Source organism: Xenopus laevis, chromosome 4S, assembly GCF_017654675.1.
Source record: "Xenopus laevis strain J_2021 chromosome 4S, Xenopus_laevis_v10.1, whole genome shotgun sequence".
In the NCBI taxonomy this organism is placed as follows: domain Eukaryota; kingdom Metazoa; phylum Chordata; class Amphibia; order Anura; family Pipidae; genus Xenopus; species Xenopus laevis.
The window spans coordinates 21,720,191-21,734,655 of NC_054378.1; the positions used below are offsets into that span (position 1 = coordinate 21,720,191).

At 43.0% G+C, this 14,465-nt stretch overlaps 1 protein-coding gene across 2 annotated transcripts in view; it reads left to right on the top strand.

Moving 5' to 3' along the window:
• Positions 1–14,465, top strand: part of lmo1.S (LIM domain only 1 S homeolog) — a 41,700-nt gene that overhangs the window by 1,297 nt on the left and 25,938 nt on the right. The window contains 1 exon segment of one of the 2 annotated variants that reach the window (NM_001096266.1): positions 8,036–8,585. The exons of the other annotated variant lie outside the window; for it this stretch is intronic. Coding sequence (NP_001089735.1) covers positions 8,561–8,585 — 25 coding nt within the window. The 5' untranslated portion in view covers positions 8,036–8,560. 2 annotated transcript variants of the gene reach the window in all.

The following is a 14,465-nucleotide window of genomic DNA, read 5'->3' on the forward strand; positions in this document are numbered from 1 at the left end:
ATTCCAGGTGCTCGGTGATAGAGGAATTGGCAGCCTCGATTTCAACATAGAAAAAGAACACACCGGCACAGCGTGGAAAATGCTAGCAGGAAAAGCCTTGCTCCAGTAACCATAGAACCCAGTAGGGAAAAACAGAATCTAAATAGAATCTACACAGGGATATAAAGTGAGATGAAACATAAGTCTGAGTATGAGGTGCATTAATAGTTGTTTGGGTTGGGATAAGTGTTTGGATTATCCTCACGCTCTTATTTCCTATGTCCTTATGAATAACATTTAATGATCAACATTTTGGCCTCTTTTCAGGACACACTGATCAATAAAGCACTTTAATTGTGTCCCATTTGTTTCCAAGCCAAAGAGGAAATTAAAGCCTTCTCCATGTATATCTTATAGGATGAGGAACAAGGAAAGTTGAGGTTGTTGGAGTTGTAAGATGTAGCATGTGTAGCCTCCCTGACTAGATTCAAGTGACACCTCTCATCAGGCAAGAGAAAGGGTTAACAATACCAATGTGAGTAAGTGGTCAATCAAACCCAGAGTGGCCCCCAACCAGCTGTTGGGAATGGGTGTTTGCTGTTGTTATAGAAAGCCCTGAATAGTATCAATGTCACTGAGAGCACTCTCCCCTGTAATTTCACCGGTCCCTCCACAAAGTGCTGCCTTTTTGTCCAGCAATTCCTATTAATGGCTGGACAGATGTCTGTCATCTTGTTTAAGAAGAAAACAATTACTGGTGTCCTGATAGTCGGCTGCAACACTCAGAGCTATTGTGTCGTGTTTGTATAGCCAGATCTATTTCTCCTAGAATAAAGTTTAGCCTCTGTGTGGTGGAAGGACTCTCCAAACTCATTTGGTGCCAGACAGATATTTAATGCTTTGCTCCCCTATTTGCCTCAAGGGGTATTTGGTAGAGTCTACATTTTGTTGTTACATTTGTTGTTACATTTCAACATTGCTCATTTAGTCAAGAGTATATATTCTACATTGTGTTAGGAACAGACAATGGTGGTGGGACAGTACATCTGAAGAACTTCAGACTTTTCCATATATTCTAATATCTGTACAGCTAAAGAATAAAGATAGGACCCAGGCTCATTCCGTCAAATCTTGGTGCCCAAACTTCTGTGGCTTGAAAACTGATCCATTGCTATGGTACCCAGGGTGACCTGAAAATGGGATTCCATACTGGTTAGAGTAGAATGGAGCTCCAAGTATTGTGTCATTCTTGGGTAGCTGAGAATATGGCATTAAATTTGCATCTGATCAACATCCCAACAATTTCTGTGTTCAGTTGTTCCTCACATAGTTCTTGCCCTAAAACACCCTCTTTTTGTACCGTCAAAAGACACAAGCAAGGTGAAAACCAAATAGACTAAGGTATATTTTGGGTCTTTACAATTTAGGTCAATACTGCAGACTGGTGAAGTCCACTCATCATTACATTTCTAGTAATAGTAACAAAAAAATGGTGGACTATGTAATAATAATATTTTATAGTAATTTGAAAGGTTCCACAACTGTCAGCATGAAGGTAAAAACCAAGTACCCAAAGTCATTTAGTTCTTTTTGGGGTAAATGGTAGGGAGAGGGAGGAGGTTCATGGGCAGAAATGTCAGTTCTCTAGTTCTTTACTGCCCCTATCATCTGTATCTTAATAATATTCAGCAGTACAAATCATAGGGTGGGGGTTTATAAGAATTCACACAAAAATATAACATTGATCGGAATTTGATCAATGTCCCTTGATAAGAATAATTATCCGAGATACATGATGATTTCTAGATGGGCGCATTCCGAGGAGATACGTTTGCAATCTATTGATATATATTTGCACCCAGATGTTTTTTATTGTGTCTCATCCACAAACCTCTCTCTTCGTTTTAATGCCTTTGCAATGTTATATTGAGGCGTGCCCCGATGGATCAATATAAATATAAGTTTGAACTTGTTTCTTTTTCTGCCTCCAGATACAGTGTCCTTTAATATGTATAAAATCACCTACCTAGTGACGCAGGGAATTGTTAGTATTCCTTATATTGTACTGCGCCAACCAGCTTACATAGAACTGCACCACGACGAGGGAGAAATAAATGATTTAACTAATACAATATTATACTAATGAAAGAGAGCACCCTGCTCCAAAGAGTTTACAATCTGGACATGACAAAGAACAGGGCCTTTTAAGCTATATTTTAGGACAGAGTCCAGTTAAAAAACAGGGTATTCAGTTAGAAGGAAGTAGCCAAGGAGAACCATCAAAAATTCAGTTCTGTCAGTTGATTGCAAATTTCTGGGGGTTTTACTGGAACAAACAAGGGAAAGTTGTGCTCACCGCTATTTTTAAAAAACATTAGGCGGGGGTGCAATGAGGGTGTGACCACAAAATACATATAGTCAACTACAAGAGGTCCTCTGCACTCAACCCATTATCAATATATTTAAGACAGCGACATTTTGTGCATACTGCTACTAAAAAATGCCTTACCCTTTAAACAACACAGGGATTGTTTGTCCATATATTGCAATATATTTAAGCTGGCCAACTACGTCAAAGTCATCCCATATCTGGCCAGTCCTACGCTCAATTTTCATCTGATTCATTAAGAATTCAATTGCTTAATTATACATTTTACAAAGGGACTAATTTTACCTGCAACTTACTAGCTGCTTTCAAAGTAAAACTCCCAAACTTGGTTTTACTGGAGACAGTAGGGCAAGATGGAGACATTAGGGAACAGTGGAAGCAGTAGGACAAAATGGAGAAAGTGGAGCAAGATGGGGACAATATGAAGACAGTAGGGCAAGATGGAGACTGTAGAACAAGATGGAGACAGTAGGCAGGATGGAGACAGTATGGCAAGATGGAGAAAGAAGGTCAAGATGGAGACAGTAGGGCAAGATGGAGACAACAGGACAAGTTGAAGACGGTAGGACAAGATGTTGCCAGTAGGACAAGATAGAGACAGTAGGTAGGGCAAGATGGAGACAGTAAGACAAGATGAAGACAGTAGGGCAAGATGGAGACAGGAAGTAGTAACATTTAATGATCAACACTCTTTTTAGGACACACTGATTAATGTAGCACTTTAATTGTGTCCCATTTGTTTCCATGCCTTAAAAGGGGAAATTAAGGTCTTCTCTCTGTATATCTTATATGATGATGAATGGGGAAAGTTGAGGCTGTTGGAGTTGTAAGATTTAGCATGTGTAGCCTCCCTGACTAGATTCAAGTGACACCTCTCATCAACCAAGAGAAAGGGTTAACAATGCCAATGTGAGTGAGTGGTCAATCAAACCCAGAGTGGCCCCCAACCAGCTGTTGGGAATGGGTTAGATGGAGACAGTAGGACAAGACGGAGACAGTAGGAAAAGGTGAAGACAGTAGGGCAAGATGGAGACAGTGGGACAAAATGAAGACAATATGGCAAGGACAAGATGAAGACAGTAGGGCAAGATGGAGAAAGTAGGGCAAGATAGAGACAGTCAGGCAAGATTAAGACAGTAGGACAAGATGGAGACAGCAGGGCAAGATGGAGACAGTAGGACAAAATTAAGACAGTAGGACAAGATGGAGCAAGCAGGGCAAGATAGAGTCAGTAGGGCAAGATGGAGACAGTAGGGCAAGATGGAGACAGTAGGAAAAGATGAAGACTGAAAGACAAGTTGGAGCCAGTAGGGCAAGATAGAGACAGTAAGACAAGAGGAAGACAGTAGGACAAGATGGAACAGTAGGAAATGATGGAGAGATTATGACAATGATGATCTCCAGGCTACTAGAGACAACCCAGCGCAGAGCTTACAATTGATTCTTCTCCTGCATGTCGCCCATTATGTGAGAAAAGGGATGAAATCCTGGGAATCCCCATACAACCCCCCCCCCAAGGCTTGTTTTATGTGAGATAATTAGTACAGACACCCAGTTCTGAGTGTTGGCTGATGTCAAACCACACAGGGCAGGGAAGGTCACCTCTGTCCCGTTCCCCGAGGAACCAGAGGAGCTGTTTATCCTAATCACCTCCATCCCTTCAATAACAGGGGACTTCTAAAGGGAAATATTTTCTGCACATGGCAGCTCCCGTGCCCAAGTGATATAGTGGCCTAATTGGAGATTCTGTTTTAAGTATCATATTTTTCATTACGGCATGATGAGCTGACTTGAAGGCACGGCGCAGCCCTTGCTGATCAATACGTTTATGCTTAAAGCACCCCTTTTAATCATGAACTGCTTTGCGTCTCTAGCTAAAGGCTACATGTTGGCTCGGAACTTTCCTCGCTGATTGTCAAGGGAACAGCAGGGAGTCTCTGAACAAGCAAAGCAAAGACTCAGACATGATGGGTCAGTATATTTTTTTTAAGGTTTGATCCCCCACCTTTTTCATTTAAAACCTCAATCAACTTTACTGATGTAAAAACCAGAGGTCGATGGAGCCGAGCGATGCATCAGCACCATTATATAGAACATCAGGCACCCCTTTTTCTATCCACCCAGCTGCAGACTGGATACCTAGGGAGAATTGGCAACAATTTGGGATTTATTGCCCGGTATAGTCTTCTGACACAAAAGAAAGGAAATGAGTACAGTCATAAACACCCCAGGGATAATAATATGTGCAATGGCCCCTGTTGAATATCACTTGTCTAAGATTTGGTTAATTGCACCATTGGGTGCTGACCCCTAGGCTGAGGGTGTTTTTTTGTATTGGGGGGGGGCTAATTGAAGGTTCAGATTCCTTCAAACTAACCCAGGGCCAATTCCATGTATAATACCCCAGAACACACAGCAGGATAACTACAGGGCCAATTCCATATATAATACCCCAGAACACACAGCAGGATAACTACAGGGCCAATTCAATGTATAATACCCCAGAACACACAACAGGATAAATACAGGGCCAATTCCATATATAATACCCCAGAACACACAACAGGATGAATACAGGGCCAATTCCATGTATAATACCCCAGAACACACAGCAGTATAAATACAGGGCCAATTCCATGTATAAAACCCCAGAACACACAACAGGATAAATACAGTGCCAATTCCATGTATAATACCCCAGAAAACACAGCAGAATAAATACAGTGCCAATTCCATGTATAATAACCCAGAACACACAACAGGATAAATACAGGGCCAATTCCATGTATAATACCCCAGAACACACAACAGGATATATACATGGCAAATTGCATGTATAATACCCCAGAACACACAACAGAATAAATACAAGGACAATTCCATGTATAATACCCCAGAACACACAACAGGATAAATACAGGGCCAGTTCCAAGTATAATACCCCAGAACACGGCAGGATAAATACAGTGTAAATCTTCTCACAGACCAATCTTCATAGAGACAATTGTGGAACTTTTTGAGCAGAGAAGGGAAGTGCTGTGTGTGCAGGATGATATATTGGGCAGTGAGTCGCTCAAGGACAAGAGGATTAGCCATTCCAAATGAAAGTGCTTTCATAGCCGTTAGAGCCAGGATAAGGGAAAACTAATTAAAATAAGGTATGGGCGCTGTATATCTCTTCCATCCTCATGCGCCAGCACCCACTCAGATGTGGACAGGCCCAGTATGGAAGGGGAGGTACCATTATGACTTAATTTATAAAATTTTGCTTAACATATTACCCTATGAAAGTGATCAGTAATTTCCCTGATGAGCCAAATACATAATCAATAGGTAAGAAGGAGTGAGAATTCTTTTTTTCTATTCTCCTTGTACATAGTGATACATAGTTCTGCTTTCATTTCCCTACAGAAATAGGGATTGGTAGCACTAGATAATTACCTAATATATAAGGACAGAGACAAGGAAAGTGTTGGAAGGGTTACTGCCTGCTCTGCTCTCATTTCCCTACAGAAATAGGGATTGGTAGCACTAGATAGGTACCTAATATATAAGGACAGAGACAAGAGGAAAGTGTTGGAAGGGTTAGTGCTTGCTCAGTAGTGATGGGCGAAAAAATTTACCAGGCATGAATTTGCGTTAAGTTTTCAGCTGATGTTTTCGCGAAACTGCGTTGAAAAATCTGCAGGCGAAAAATCAGCTGCAACAAAAAAATTTCCGCGCATCAAAATTGGTGCACACATAAAAATTTTTGCGCTTCAAAATTATTCGGACACCCTTTGACTTTAATGTATGTGGACAAAATAGTCAAGCGTATAAAAATTGTCACTTGCGTCAAAAATTGTTGCGTGTCAAACCTATGCCAATGTCAATGCGTTTTGTGAATTTTCGTAGTTTCATATAAATTTTTTGCTGTTTCATGAATTATTCGCTGAAGCGAAACGGGACAGATTCACCCATCTCTACTGCTCAGCTCTCATTTCCCTACAGAAATAGGGATTGATAGCACTAGATAGGTACCTAATATTTAGAGGAGAGGGACAAGGGGACACAAACAATAGGTATGAACACTATATGAAGTGATATAGATGAGTATATCAGTATATACATTGGTTGGCGCTAGGTACACACTGATAGAGGTAAGTCATTTAAGGTGGAAGGATTCACTTTCCCTGCAGGAGTTTAAGGTAGCGGCTGTACAGTACATTTCTCACCCACCTCTCCCTTCTGATAAAATCGTATAATTTATGCCCCTGCGGCCGATGCAAGAAGCAATTTTTCAGGGGAAATCACATTTCGGCAGAAAGACGGGACATAAATCAGAATTTATTGTAAACTTTTTGTTGATGAATAATTCCTGTTTTTGGCTGCAAAAAGCAAATCTGAGACTGGAGTGGGGGGCAGATTTCCCTTGTCTCTTGAACCCCAAGACTGCGCCAGCCCCTATGCTTTATGGGAAAACCAATTGCCTGGCTGCATGTTAAAGGCAACAACAGGAATTTTAGGTGTCACCAAGCAAAAAAAGGGTTAGTCTGTTTCTATTGATTTGTGTTTCTATAGGAATGATTGGCACTGATATTTAGAAAGTGGGGTGGGTATTTAGCACAGCTGTTCGTGGGGCCCTCTGGGGCCAGTGCCTCTCAGCTGCTTCTACGAATACTTTTTTTTTTTAAATAAATTGAAAATTTTAAAGAGCGGGGGGCAGGATGAGTGGGGGGGCACTTGACTTGTTTTTGTAATATAATTCCCTTAAAATAAACTTCTCATATTGGCAGTTTTAGAACGGGAGCCCGCTGGGGCAGGATGGAAATACACAGGGCTTATTTGGGGGGTCCACAGTTGTCATAGACAAATAAAAATGTATTATGATAAGACAAACCAATCCTTTTCCCCATTATCAGACCATAACTGAAAACACTATCTCGGTGCTGGGGGAGGGGTGGGGGGGTCACTGACACCGCAACCAAAAATATATTCAGCCACAAGGCTTTCATTTTATTCTTATATTTAGCTTCAGGGATGGTTTCTATTAGGGATGCACCGAATCCATTATTTTGGATTTGGCCAAACCCCCAAATCCTTTGCGAGAGATTCGGGCGAATACTGAACCGAATCCTAATTTGCATATGCAAATTAGGATTTTGGTTCGGCTGGGCAGAAGGATTCAGCCGAATCCGAATCCTGCTGAAAAAGGCTGAATCTTGGTCAAAACCTGGATTCAGTGCATCCCTAGTTTCTATGCATCTGCCACTCTATCTGCTGTCTGGTTGTTAGGGTAATTGAGCCCTAGCAACCAGAGAACTGTCATATATTAACATTTTTTTAAAAAAAACACACACAGAAAAAGAAAACCAGCTGCAAATGTCTTTCTACAGCTTAATTTCGAGGTCCACTTCCCCTTTAAACAAAGGCACTTCTGCTTATTTTTAACAAGTTTGAATAACGACCCTGTATCTCAGATGAGTTGAAGCTCGCTAGGGCCACAGACTCACAGTGCAGCAGGTAGAGAGGCTGCAGTATTTCTCCCCCTTCCTTGTGCTGCTGCGGCGCAGATGAACCTGCAGGTGGCGCTACCGAGCTGAGCAGCGTTTCATTCCCCCATGAAACGGTGACAGGCGAGTAAAAGGGTCTGTGGGAAGAAATCTGTGCATTTATTTAGGGACAGGAGTACAAAGCAGTGAAATTGAGCAAGAGAGGCAGCGGCAGAGACAATGCAGCGGGGTCTCCAGTTGAAATAGTGCGGATAAGAGGGGCTCTGGATACTGGGGATCTGCTGCATTTGCTCCGGGGCTGCTGGTCGGACAGTTTGGGAAGAAACATTCGGAATCCTCTCCGCTTCATTGTTGCAAAGTAGAAAAGAGATATGTATCTATGAAAGGGGTCGCGTCTGTGTCGCCGGCTCCATAGGCAGAGAATAATGAAGATAATTCATATATAATTATAGATTGGAATGGAAAGTCTTCTACTTGCAGCCCCCCTAAACAAGGATATCGTCCCCCATCCCCTGACGGTTCCGCTTCCCTGACTTTTCAAGTACCGGGGGATGTCATTGTAGGGGCGCAACGCGAGGTTCCAATTAGTGCTACTTTGTGTCTCCGTGCGGATCATTGGGGTTCTGGGAGCGGTACAATCCCACCGGCAGCTGCTGGAGCAGAAGGAGTCTCGGGGGTCCGTCTCACCCCCGTCCCTGAGATGATGGTGTTAGAGAAGGAGGACGGTAAGTGGCAGCTCCGCGCCCAATGTATTACACATGCCCTGTAATATGTACTCGAATCCCCTCCAATGAACATGGATGCACCCTGCTCTGCTTTAAAGGGGAACTTCACCCAAAAATTGCCGTTTCGCTAATGAAAGAAAACATTATTCCTCTTGACAGTGATGTCTGGCTGTTTACATTCTATGTACTGCTGGTTCTCACTCCTGAAACAATGTGGCAGTAGTCAGACGAGTCTGAGAGTCTTTGAATGTACCAGTGCTGGGAGGCTGTTCCCTGCATCTATCCCCCTTTCTGTAAAGTAGAATTTCCTTATGTTCCCATTCACTCTCCCTCCTATTCCTTTACTGTATTAGTCCCACCACCACTACTGGGAGTCTTTTCCCTGTATCTATCCCCCTTTCTGTAAAGTAGAATTTCCTTATGTTCCCATTCACTCTCCCTCCTATTCCTTTACTGTATTAGTCCCACCACCACTGCTGGGAGTCTTTTCCCTGTATCTATACCCCTTTCTGTAAAGTAGCACTTCCTAATGTTCCCTTTCACTCTCCCCTCCTATTCCTTTACTGTATTACTCCCACCACCTCTGATTGGAGACTGTTCCCTGTATCTATCCCCCTTTCTGTAAAGTAGCATTTCCTTATGTTCCCATTCATTCTACCTCATATTCCTTTACTGTATTACTTCCACCACCCCTGATGGGAGTCTGTTCCCTGTATCTATCACCCTTTGTGTAAAATAACACTTCCTTACGTTCCCTTTCACTCTCCCCTCCTATTCCTTTACTGTATTACTCCCACCTCCCCTGCTGAAAGGCTGTTCCCTGTATCGACTTCTCTTTTCTTATGTTCCCTTTCCCCCTCCTATTCCTTTACTGTATTAGTCCCATTCATGTCTTCAATGGCTACAGGTGGTTCTGGTCCTGGGAAGATTCTAATTGTCTGATTTTGGTTTGATCGCATGATTGGAGTAGAGAAGGAAGATTTTTGGAGGTTGTTGGATGCAGGTAGTGACGGGCAGATCACTGTGTTATTCTAGTTGCTATTGGCATAGTTTTAAAAGGATCTCTCTGTACAGACTATGAGCAAACTTAAGGGGCTGTTTCTGCTGAATTGTGCTTAGTACAGGGGAATACCTATGCTGCCATAGTTATATAGTATCTCTCTGTACAGACCATGAGCAAACTTAAGGGGCTGTTCCTGCTGAATTGTGCTTAGTACAGGAGAATACCTATGCACCATAGTTTTATGGTATCTCTCTGTACAGACCATGAGCAAACTTAAGGGGCTGTTTCTGCTGAAATGTGCTTAGTACAGGGGAATACCTATACTGCCATAGTTTTATGGGATCTCTCTGTACAGACTATGAGCAAACTTAGGGGGCTGTTCCTGCTGAATTGTGCTTAGTACAGGGGAATACCTATGCTGCCATATTTATATAGTATCTCTCTGTACAGACTATGAGCAAATTTAAGGGGCTGTTTCTGCTGAATTGTGCTTAGTATATCCCTATGCTGCCATAATTTTTATCTCTTTGTTGTACAGGTTATGATCGGTTTACGGGTTCAGTTTTTTGTTTGCTCTAACTTAGCTCGGATTTCTGATCTCTTGCACCCTTCTAGCACAAAACTCTTCAGACGAGTGATATAAAGAAAAGGAACCTGTGCACCTAGGGGTAAATTTATCAAAGAGTGAAGTTCCGCTACTAGAGTGAAATTCTGCAGCTCTCAATTCATTTCTATGGGATTTTGAAAGGCGTATTTATCAATGGGTGAAAGTGAAAGTTCACCCTTTGATAAAAATCCACGCCTATAAAAATCCCATAGAAATGAATGGAGAGTGGCGGAATTTCATTCTAGTGGCGGAACTTCACTCTTTGATAAATATACCCCTAGTCTCTAGTGGGGGCCTGCACTAATTCCACTACCCTTTACTTCTGATTCAACCTACTGTTGTTAAACAGCAACTCAGCACAAGGAGGCTGCAGACTGCACAGCCCTGGAGGAACTCATAATGTTTAATTACACCAGTTGCTCTGATATAACTCTGTGGGGCCCATAAAGGTACATTGGGCAGGTTGCCCCCCCCCCATGATTTAAAGTGACGGTTGACAGTGGGGAATTGGCCGCGTAGTTAAATAATCAGCTGGTATTGAGTTCTGCTCCTGTAATTGGTTTTATGTCACTGCTCAAGGAAAATTACTTTTTGGTATTAACTAGAAATGTCATCAATTTCCCTTAAATGGAAGGAGTGTTAGTTGGGACACCAAGAGGTAGTGAGCACCAAGTAACCCTGTAATGGCACCGGAATCAGAATAAAGAACATTTAATGACGTGCAGGCATCTCTCTTCTTTTAGTTGCTAGATCTTTCCAGTTAAATATAGAAGCAACTCTTTGGTTGCTAGGGTAATGTTCCTAGCAACCAGGCACTTACTACTATGTAACAGGAACAGCAGAAACATTTTTAGTTGTCTGTAAATGACAAGTGAAAGGGAACTTATTCTGGGGGTACAGAGGACAAACCTTAGGCAGTTCACCCCCACCCTGGCACCAGACAAGTGGTACAAACCCAGGACACAGACACTTACATAAGTGCGACACGTCTCACAAGTGAAATGCGGACGCCCAGCACTTCCTTCCTTACAATAAAAAGGCACTTGAGTCAGAAATAGCAGTGAGTGTAGTTACTCCATATCCATCTATCGACCTGTCGGCAACGCTCCCTCTTCATGAAAAGCTTTTATACGTTTGGAGCCGAGAATCACTTTCCTGTGAATTTATTTGACCTGAGACGTCGCTGCAATGTGTCAATCATCCTCCTAAACCCAGAACTTTCTTTTTACTATCTTTAGCTTTCCATAAATTATCTGCAAAACATCTTGAGATTTGTTAGAAAATGTCCCGTGGGCGAGAGAGAAACTCCTCAAAATTCATTTTGCCAACAGACTTGATACAACTTCCCAAAATCCTGTTGCGTAACTGCAGAGGAAGCAGACCCTGAGGCTGCAGAGGGGCCCAAGAGGTATAGGGGGACCCACTAGGTCCTAAATAATGAGAAATGTCAACATATTTTGGTAAAACAGGACAATCTCTGGATATGTTGGAGGACCTAAAATTAATTTGCTATGGGGCCCAGTAACATCTAGTTATGCCACTGCCAATATCCATTCATTCTTCATTCTCACTGGGTTTATAGTTCTGTGTAACTGTCATTGTGTCTGTCCCTTTCTCTGCACTGCTGCCTCTGACTCCCGACACAACTTTCCAATATCCATTCATTCCTCATTCTCACTGGGTTTATCGTTCAGTGTAACTATCGTGTCTGTCCCTTTCTCTTCTCTGCACTGCTGCCTCTGACTCCCGATACAACTTCCCAATATCCATTCATTCCTCATTCTCACTGGGTTTATTGTTTTGTGTCACTGTCATTGTGTCTGTCCCTTTCTCTGCACTGCTGCCTCTGACTCATGATACAACTTCCCGATATCCATTCATTCCTCATTCTCACTGGGTTTATCGTTCAGTGTAACTGTCATTGTTTCTGTCCCTTTCTCCTCTCTGCACTGCTGCCTCTGACTCCTGATACAACTTCCCAATATACATTCATTCCTCATTCTCACTGGGTTTATAGTTCTGTGTAACTGTCATTGTGTCTGTCCCTTTCTCTGCACTGCTGCCTCTGACTCCTGATACAACTTCCCAATATCCATTCATTCCTCATTCTCACTGGGTTTATCGTTCAGTGTAACTGTCATTGTGTCTGTCCCTTTCTCCTCTCTGCACTTCTGCCTCTGACTCCTGATACAACTTTCCAATATCCATTCATTCCTCATTCTCACTGGGTTTATAGTTCTGTGTAACTGTCATTGTGTCTGTCCCTTTCTCTGCACTGCTGCCTCTGACTCCTGATACAACTTCCCAATATTTCTCCTTGTGGGTTCACAGTTCTGTGTCACTGCAAGTGGAAGCAGGAAGGTGGATCTTTCTCTTGATACAATGTATCAGTCTTTCATGTTTCCTCACAGGTCTGTTTCTGTATCAGAAGCCGCAGGAACATTGGTGGGTTTTCTCATATTTAAAGGGAAAGTAAATGCTTTAGCATAACAGGCTCCTGTGAATAAGAGCCAGAGCGACACCCCAAGGGCCCCCACACACCACTGGGTCTCCCCACCTCAGTCCTGGTGCCACAACCCCCTCTCCCCCATAATTGGGTTGAGGTAAGACTTCAGAGCAGCAATTAGGTAGCAGGAGCGGGTCTGGATCAACGGAGCCCACTGGATTTTTTTCCCTTGTGCCCAGTCCGGCCCTGGTTGCTTTAGACTTATTTCTACTAGATCTTGTATTGCATGACCTGAATGAATGAAAATCTTCATGGACGGATCCTTTTCCTCTTTCCCAATGATAGTAGGCCAAGTTGCGCAGGTTGCCCAAGCAATTTGCCCCCCTCTTCCCTTCCTGAGGGCATCACTCATCTGTTACCCATAAAAGCATGGTAGAACATGCCTTGCCCCCTATAGACTGTGCTGATGGGGGTCTGTCCCTTGTATATAAGGATAGGCCCAGTGACGTAACTATAGAGAAAGAAAACCCTGTGGCTGCAGGGAGGCCTGGAAGTATAGGGGCCCAATGAGGCCCTAATGCATATATAATTTCAATAAATATTGGTAAAACAGGTCAAACACTAGACATTTCGGGGGTCTGAAAAATAATTTTCTGTGGCGCCCAGTAATTTCTGGTTACGCCACTGAATAGGCCAAGGACTGGCTCATATTCACGTGTGTGCAGATTGGTTTGTGAAGATTGCAGTGTGTGTAGGACACTGTGTGTGTTTGTGTCCGTGCCCTTCCATTTGTCTATACAAAGCAATAAAGGATAAAGCGAGAGGAACATAAATTGCTTCCTGAATCCACGTCTCACTAATGTACCGAGATTAACCCAACTGTAAATTGCCTCCTCTGCCCGTCGCCTCGTCTTGCTAAAAGTTTTCCCTATGATTCATGGACGGGGAATGGGTGGGGGCTGCTTTTAACGGCTATTGGCTGAGCAATAGGACGAATGTAAAAGGTGATGCAATTGGCATTAGTGGGAGAGATGCACAGGGCATGTAATTCAGTCAATACTACATTAACTACTCATGCTGCCCAATTACCCAGACGCTGCTGCAGAGTGCTCTTTAGGTGCATTAGGACTCAAAGCTCAGATCACCTGCCGCTTCTTTGCCTAAAAGCTTCACCCTTTGTGCGCTGGGGCCGAAAGAGACAATGCAGCGGATGGATTTTATGACGCAGGACCGGTTTTGCCTTGGTTATTCCTCTCTTTGCTTTATTGATGCTGAGACAGAGACTTACTCAAACTAACCAAACTTTAACATTTATTTTTTTAATGTGAATCCTGCTCATAAATCATTCATATTTCTACAGTAACCATACATTAGAATGTCCTATTCTTAGCAATGTTTCGATTGGTCTTTGTTTTTTTATATTTGCTTCCCTGCCAGGGAAGCAAACAGCCAATAAACAAAAATCAATTGCTCAGTGAGGCTACTTCCCTATATTTCTATTCAGACCCTCTTCCGTTTATCTCCCAAGCCACTGCCTGGTTGCTAGGTTAAATGGACCCTAGCAACCAGCAGTTCAGGTTAGAGTCCTGCAGCGGGTCAGGTACCCTGTGGGTTGCTGGTAGGTGTTCCGGGTGGGGGTATAGATGTTGGTTGTCGGTTCTTTAGGTTTGCAGGTCGGCCCGCGGGTCTTCTCCTTTTTTCTGATCATGCCTACTTCCGATGATGTCACTTCTGGTTTACAATGACAGCACTACCTGATTCTCAATGGTCAGTGGGTTGCGGATCCAGGTTGCGGATAAGGTACTTGCTGGTCGGGTAGCGGGT